The sequence below is a fragment of the Octopus bimaculoides genome, chromosome 1, assembly GCF_001194135.2.
Source record: "Octopus bimaculoides isolate UCB-OBI-ISO-001 chromosome 1, ASM119413v2, whole genome shotgun sequence".
Classification (NCBI taxonomy): Eukaryota; Metazoa; Mollusca; class Cephalopoda; order Octopoda; family Octopodidae; genus Octopus; species Octopus bimaculoides.
Genome location: NC_068981.1, coordinates 160,621,728 through 160,629,653, shown reverse-complemented (window position 1 = coordinate 160,629,653; position 7,926 = coordinate 160,621,728). Strand labels below are relative to the sequence as shown.

At 36.1% G+C, this 7,926-nt stretch overlaps 2 protein-coding genes across 9 annotated transcripts in view; one reads left to right on the top strand and one right to left on the bottom strand.

Moving 5' to 3' along the window:
• Positions 1-2,960, bottom strand: part of LOC106884416 (mediator of RNA polymerase II transcription subunit 24) — a 51,105-nt gene extending 48,145 nt beyond the window's left edge. For 3 of the 8 annotated variants that reach the window (XM_014935780.2, XM_014935788.2, XM_014935784.2), the window contains exons 1-2: positions 1,198-1,284; positions 635-700 (exon numbers count right to left, since the gene is read on the bottom strand). Coding sequence is in view for 4 of the 8 variants with exons in the window: in XM_014935784.2 (XP_014791270.1) it covers positions 635-644 (10 nt within the window). In the remaining 4 variants the exon portion in view is untranslated. Of the gene's footprint in view, positions 1-634; positions 701-1,056; positions 1,173-1,197; positions 1,285-1,612; positions 1,729-2,812 lie in introns of those variants that run through there. The other 5 variants (XM_014935781.2, XM_014935785.2, XM_014935782.2 and 2 more) reach the window with 4 other exon arrangements.
• LOC106884417 (zinc finger protein 665) overlaps positions 1,467-7,926 on the top strand; it is a 14,027-nt gene continuing 7,567 nt past the window's right edge. Inside the window, exons 1-3 of the mRNA XM_014935789.2 lie at positions 1,467-1,595; positions 6,077-6,410; positions 6,944-7,601. Of these exons, the coding sequence (XP_014791275.1) occupies positions 1,564-1,595; positions 6,077-6,410; positions 6,944-7,601 (1,024 nt within the window). The 5' untranslated portion in view covers positions 1,467-1,563. The remainder of the gene's footprint in view (positions 1,596-6,076; positions 6,411-6,943; positions 7,602-7,926) is intronic.

Here is a 7,926-nt window from a genome sequence, read left to right as displayed (position 1 = left end):
CGGGTGGCACATAAAAGACACCATTTCGAGCGTGGCCGTTTTCGTGCGGGTGACACGTAAAAGCACCCACTACACTCTCTGAGTGGTTGGCGTTAGGAAGGGCATCCAGCTGTAGAAACTCTGCCAAATCGGACTGGAGCCTGGTGTTGCCATCCGGTTTCACCAGTCCTCAGTCAAATCGTCCAACCCATGCTAGCATGGAAAGCGGACGTTAAACGATGATGATGATGATGATGACCACTGATCACAGAGTGAGGGACCCTGACGGAGGTTTTCTCCATGTTGACGAATTATATGACAACAAATTCTAAACTGATTTATATAGACCCTCCCAAGAGAGTTCACACAGAGAGACTGAATGCTTAAGTAAATGGAACTTAATCTAATAGCACGCGCGCACAGATACGCATACGCACATACAAACAAATAAAAGAATAAAATGAACGACAACAATAACAATGAACACAATTGCAAGTCAAAGTAAAAAAACTTGTCGGCTGCTAAACAAGATGATACTAGCTGCCATTTGCAAAAGTGAAACTAGAATATGAAACTCAAGGATCACCCAAGGGAGATCTGCACCAGTATAAAAACAAAAGAGAAAGGTTTCGCCTTTCGAAATGTCAGAACTCACCTTTTTTCATGATAGAAGTCGTCCAAGCTCGTAGAAATAGCCGCCAAATCGCATTCAAATCAAAATCTGTCGACACAAAAAGGGAAGAATATATCTAAGCGATGCTTGAGTTTAGAACAAATAGACATTATATTTCAAAAATAAGATAGACTGGAATGTCTTTGATCGCAGGTTTGCTCGACCAAGAAAAAAGACATACCAAGTTTTTGTTTTGAAAAATAAAACCATAAAAACGTAACCATGCTTTATATCAGACTATGCCAATAATTAGAATAAAGAAAAAGAAATCAATGAATATTTTTGCTGAATGTACTATTTAAGAATAGTATCATAAATAATGAAGAAATTCAAAATAATTGTTAAAAAGAGAACAGAACAGAAATAGACTGGAAAATGTCCGAGTGCGATGGTGAAATACTTACTTAATGAATGGAAAAATGAGAAAAGTCTGCACTAATTTAATGTTAACATAGTATTTAAAAATTCACATTGAAGAATCAACGTTGATAATAGCATACAATATATTCTTAAATAGCATAAATAAGTTAAAATGTCATATTTACAATTCAGCTACTTCTCCAAATGAAAGCCGGACATTGCGATGTACATGACAATATTTAAAATATATTATATTTTCTACTTATATTTAATAACTTAATTTCAAAGTGGTTTTAAATATGTTGGAAAAAATAAATATGATTTAATTCGCAAAATTTAACCTTTATAAAAAGGAAAATATTAATTTAAAGAAATAAACTAGCATAAAGAAATATTTATTCGTAACCAATCAAATTATAGGAGTACATTAACCTCACTTTCTAATATTAAAAAAAGTTTCCGTTTATTTGTTGGATTTTTTAAACATTGAGTGTTTTAATTTTCTAACTAACTCTGGCTAAGTGCTTTTATTTAGCTGTTTATTTTTATAAATGGAAAAAGATTTAAATGATAATATTGATCAGTAAGTATGCTAATTACATTTGTTCGTTTTCTCTGTGTAGATCCCATTTCCTAGTGAGCTCGCTAGGTGCCCGGATCTATCATTCAGTCCGCATTTCTCTCTCTCTTCGGGCTTTTGTATCGCATCTGACACTTTACCCAACTACATTGTTTAAATTTGGGTGAAATGCAGCGGATATATAGAATTTTACAAAATAATGTTTTTGATCCCCACCTTCTCAATGAACAAAAAAATCGATGAAAAACACCACCATAGATCAGAAATATATTTTTTTAGTATTTTGTTGTGATAACTTCAGTTTATAAAATAGCGAGAAAGCCTCTGCGCAGACGCTCAACCTGCTAGCAATAGCAGTCAATTTTCCCCTGAATTAAACCCCACTGTCATAAAAAGATATATAAAACGAAAAAGATGAGTCTGAAAAATAATACCAGATGCTCATGATCGGCATTCTTGATTGGCAGTCAGCTCGTTCACGGCTAACTTAAAAAACAATAGCATTTAAATAGTAGCTTATTTTTGCTCTTTCAAGGCATTCATTGAATAGAAATTCAAACGTTGCAATCTAGAAGTGAATTTTTAAAATTTTGGAAATATTTTAGTTAATAAAGTCACTAAAAATTCTACAACTCCAGTATAAATTGCTTCTATGTTTTGAAAGCGTAGGGTGTTATTTGGAGGAGAATTGGTTACTATTTCTAGCAGATTGAGCGACTGGGGACAGGCCAGTTTCGTTGGTTCCCATATGAAACGGTATAATTTATTGTTCATAATTCCTTGCAATATTTATTATATTTGAGATGCATAAACAAACAAACCTGTCACACTGACACTCCCCCTCCTCCTAAAAGAAACTGTGGAGTCCGTAAACAACATGCGTCGTCATGAAATAAGTGTTGGTTACTCTAGAATTAATTCTTAAAGCCTGTTGTTTACCCGAACATCAACAGCAACTATGTCAGGGCTCTTTTGAACACTGATCATCTTAGTAAAATAAAGCGGAATATGTTATAAAGTAACGAAAATTTTTCGAATAAACTAAAAATATATAAATGAGCTTATTGTATACAATGTACTAAATCGGGGGAAGGGGGAGGTAAAGAGAGTATTGAAAGCTAAAAGTGCATGCACGGCACAGAACGGAATGCAGAAAAGTGAACAATAAAAGAGCCAGATTTACTTAGTCGACAATTCAGTATATTCAATGGGATTCTTACCTTTGAAAGTTAGAATTTAATGTACATAACATGTTGTCCGATTTAAAAAAATAAAAGAAATATAGTGCAATCCTGGGAAGTACTATAATTTTCATCATTTGCAACAACAGTTTTAGTAAAACAAACTGGCTTAGATGAGACAAAAACTCAGTTAATATTGACTTGATGAGGATGTAATTATAGGGGGTGGAACGTGTTCCTTAACATTCATTTGCTGTGTGGGATTTTATGTGATGAGCTCCTAGTATACTATGAATGAACTTAAAAATAAGAAAATGTGGAAGTTGAAAGATGCATTTGCTCATTGGTTAGGGCGTCGAACTTACGATCGTGAGGTTGTGAGTTCGAATCCCGAACCGGGCTGCATGTTGTGTTCTTGAGCAAGACACTTTATTTCACGTTGCTCCAGTTCACTCAGCTGTAGAAATGAGTTGCGACGTCACTGGTGCCAAGCTGTATCGGCCTTTGCCTTTCCCTTGAATAACACTGGTGGCGTGGAGAGGGGAGTCCGGTATGCATGAGCGACTGCTGGTCTTCCATAAACAACCTTACCCGGACTTGTGCCTGGAAGGGTAACTTTCTAGGTGCAATCCCATGGTCAGTCATGACCGAAGGGGGTCTCAGCAATTCTTTTATTTTGTTTCAGACGATTGACTGGTCATGTTGAACGGTTTTAATCAAAAAAATTGACACCAGGACTTGTATCTTAAGCGTGGTACTTATTCAATCAGTCTCTTATTCTGTATTCATTTAATAAGCCTTTTTACTATAGGCACAAGCCCTGAAATTTGCAAGGAAGATGTCGATTATTTTGCCCCCAGGGCTCAACCAATATTCATTTCATCAACTCTGAAAGGATGAAAGGCAAAATTAACCTCAGAATTTGAATCCAGAATGCAAAGACAGATGAAATGCTGCTAAGCAATTTCCTTGGCATGCCAACAATTCTTTCATCTTGCCACCTTAATATACATTTAATACTGTGTATGTGACCTGAATGATAAAGATATTGAATGATTAATAGGCTACTACTTCTCTAGCTAAAAGAAGGAAGTTTGTATTCTTTAAATGGTGCCTTGCACATGACAAAAAACACTTAAGATCTAGACAGTGACTCTACTACCTCTCCTCATACAATTTACCACTGCATGTTTTCAGCTGAGGACCATTCTGCACACTCCATGATGCAAAACATCTGGCTGTGTCCTGACATGCAACATTTTTTGCAAAATTACCTACCTCTGAGATTTATCTGTCATTGGTCATGTAGGTCAGAAGCTTCCAGTCAGGTTGTTCCATCATATTGTTTAGTGATAGAGCTCTTTCCTATTTTAATTCTATCATCTTGAAGGAACATCAGGGTTTAGTTACCTCTTACACATTTTATCTTTCTCTATATTTAAAAAAAAAAAACCTATATGTTACCTTTAACCACATCCACTCTTATGTAGGTAATATTCTACTTCTCTCTCCCTTCCAATATACAGGCTTTATACTCAATCTCAACTCCTCAGACAGACATGCTTGTCCTCCAGGAATTGAAACTCAGAAAGCATTCTATCACTGTCCAGACTCATTTAACAGAAGCAAAATGCAATACTACCTATCTCAAATGGCATCATGAACACAGCTAAAAAAACCCATTACTTTCTGTAAAAATGTTAAGTTTTCTAGTCTCTGATAACCTTCCATGTTGATCAAATATTCTCCATAAGACAGAGTCTCTCAACTCTAAATAAAATATAAAACTCATTTGTCCAAGTGTGCACGTTATGTACAGGCATATTCTGGACTGCATAAGAAAGAGTAATGTGCTAGATTACTAAGTGTTTTCTCGTGATGTATAATCTTTGGCCCATCACCAAACTGTCCTCATTTTAGCTTTTATCTCATCCTAACTTGATAACTTCTATCTTACTTAGCTTTGGTCTAAAACCATGTCTCAGGCTGGAGCTTATTCTGGTTTCTGTGTTGCATAAGTGACTAAGAAACCCTTTTGAATGACATATCAGTCTATTGCAGGGTTGATCCCCAGCTGTTGCTCATATGCATTTTCAACTGAATGGACAAGAGCAGTATGAAATGAAGCATTTTACTTAAGAGCACACCATACCACCCAGTCTGGAAATTGAAACACAACCATAAAATCATGAATTCAACACTAACCACTAGGCCACATGGTTTCACTGACCTTTTTTTAGCCCCTCCCAACTAAATGTATCCAAATGTCCTGTTATAATGGATTGTACAATGGGTTCATCTGATATATAAAGCTTTCATGTTGCAACATTTCCAGTAGTTTTCAAGTAGCACCAAATTCATACTTATTAGGCCTTTCCTTTACATGATATATGCATTTTTAGAAAATTTTATGTGGAGTTAAGCATTACACTTGATTTATAATAGATTCTGAACTGTGAGCTTGAATTCCAGCAGACTCTACTTTGTCTTTAGCATCAATAAAGTAATACCAGTAAACATGGTGAATTGGCAGATTCTTTAGAGCATTGGTTCCTAAAGTGGATGGTATCCCCCCCGCCCGGGAGCGTTGCAGAAGAGTAGGGCAATAATGGATAATGAGGTAGCGATTCATGTAAAATGTAGGGAGATAATGGGGTAGTGATTCATGTAAAAGCAATAAAATAATGGTTCATAAGTTTTATTTGTGAAATACAGTTGCTTTGAATTTGCTTCAGAAAGAAGTCTATGTTTGTTATGGTTAGTTGGAGTGGGGGCGTTAGGAATGTGGCCTGGGTGTCAAGGGGGGTGGCAGCTCGAAAACGTTTGGGAACCACTACTTTAGAGCATCAAATAAAATGCCTCACTGTATTTGTTGTGACTTTGAGTTCAACTCCTACTGGGATCAACTTTGCATTTCATCTTTTTGGAATAAAAAAAACAGCAATCTAGGCTGGTGGATTCGGGGAAGTGTAAGAACCTCTCAGATGTCTTGCAGTATTTGTTCTGGGTCTTTGCCTTCTGGGTTCAAATCCTACTTTAGCCTACTTTGGTGGTAGACTCAGTTTAACATCACTTCCTGGTGCTTTGGATGCCTTTAGCAATCCACTCTGGTGCAAGCATTCTCTGGTTTGAGGATATCTTTCTCCCTTCCACCATTCAGTCTTGGAGACCCTGTAAATAGTTGTGGGCACTACCTTCTCTTGCCAGAGCTCATTATATCTCCTTCCCTTTTACAAAAGAAGAGCATTTATAGATTCAAGAATACTTTTAATTTTATTTTTATTTTCTATTACTTTTATTCAGAAATGATTTACCTGAACAAGCATCATTTACAATTGTATCAGTGCCATCAGATTGTTTCCAAGAAGGACAAATTCCATGGAGTAACTTACCATCTACAAATTTGACTCTTCAGACAGTTTCTGGATTAGAACAGTATGATATTCCACAACGTGTTGTTGTTGAGACACTCATACCATTTAGTGAAGACACTGTAAATTCAACCCTTATTCAGTTGAAGGAAGATGCTGCAAGTGTAGAATCAAATACTATTTCCAATGGTGAAACAACCTTCGAAGGAATTGCTGCCAACTTGCACGAGAGGAAATACGATCAAGTCCTTCATGAGCAAGGGGAGGTAATATTACAGTTTTTTTTTTTAACGAACTTTTTTTTCTTCTTAATTATAATTTTCGTTAGAGCGGTGGTTGACTGAATTTGTTGGACATCGGACAATAAAGCCTTGCGGTATTTGTGTGTCTCTTTACATTGTGAGTTCAGATCCTACCGATGTCAACCTAGCCTTTCATTGTTCCAGGCCATGTGTAATTTCTGACCTTGTGCTTATATATTGAAGAAACAAAATGTTTTGTAGTCATTAGTTACGTCCCTTTACATTCTAACAACAATCCCATAGGTAGAAAGGTTGTCGATTTTGCCCGTCATCTGGGGTCGAGTAATCTTTATGGATTCACTGTTTGGAGCCTACTCAATTTATACCTGGTGAACACTGCCTCCAAGTACAAGCAGTACATCCTTCCCTCCAAATCGGTGGCTTTTGTTAGTGTAGAAATAATTATTTATCTTCATCTTTATATTTAATTCTTTAAATTTTAACTTTATATTATTTATTTCATCTTTTCTTAACTGCATTTTCTTTACTATTTTCAGATATTTTCACATCTTACAGGACTATTATCGTCATCAGTAATGCAAGCAATACCTCATAATAATCAGACATTTTTGGATAATTTACAGTCAAAATACAAAATTGCTGTTAATATGACTACTGAGGGAGCAAGTGTCTCGGGATCGTTTATCGCCCTGACACATTTGGAAAAAGCTCTTCGTCATCTTTTAGACTCTGAATATACACACAAAGAATGTAATGTGGACCTGAATGCAAGTTGTCATAAAGAGACTTTAATAAAACCGGATATGGTTGATAAAGGAATATCATGTAATTTATTACTACCTCAGATCTCCCTCCATGGTCGTGAAGTTAGGCAACATCCGCGCTATATCAATTATGTAAATTCTCTTTATTCATCAACTCATGAAGATCAAAAGCAAACTAGTATAAAAAAGCGTAAAGTTGGTAGGCCAAGGAAACAGCTATTGGCACCAAAAGATAACATAAAACCAAAGACTGATGCACAAACACAACAGACTTTATGTTCAAATGAAACTTTTGAAAAAGGTACTGAATCTAATGAAAATATTCCAGATACAGTATCTCTAGATTGTGGTCAACAGCCAGAAAATTTTTCTTTTGAAGAAGATTTATTGAATAGTCAAGAAAATATTAACAAAGAGGTACAAACAAAAGGTATTTATTTACCCTTTTAAAGAGAGAACTGTAAAAGGAAAATAAGTAATGTATATGGAAACAATGACTAATTACAGGGGTATAGGTTCATCATCATCATCATCATCATCATCGTTTAACGTCCGCTTTCCATGCTAGCATGGGTTGGACGATTTGACTGAGGACTGGTGAAACCGGATGGCAACACCAGGCTCCAGTCTGATTTGGCAGAGTTTCTACAGCTGGATGCCCTTCCTAACGCCAACCACTCAGAGAGTGTAGTGGGTGCTTTTACGTGTCACCCGCACAAAAACGGCCACGCTCGAAATGGTGTCTTTTATGTGCC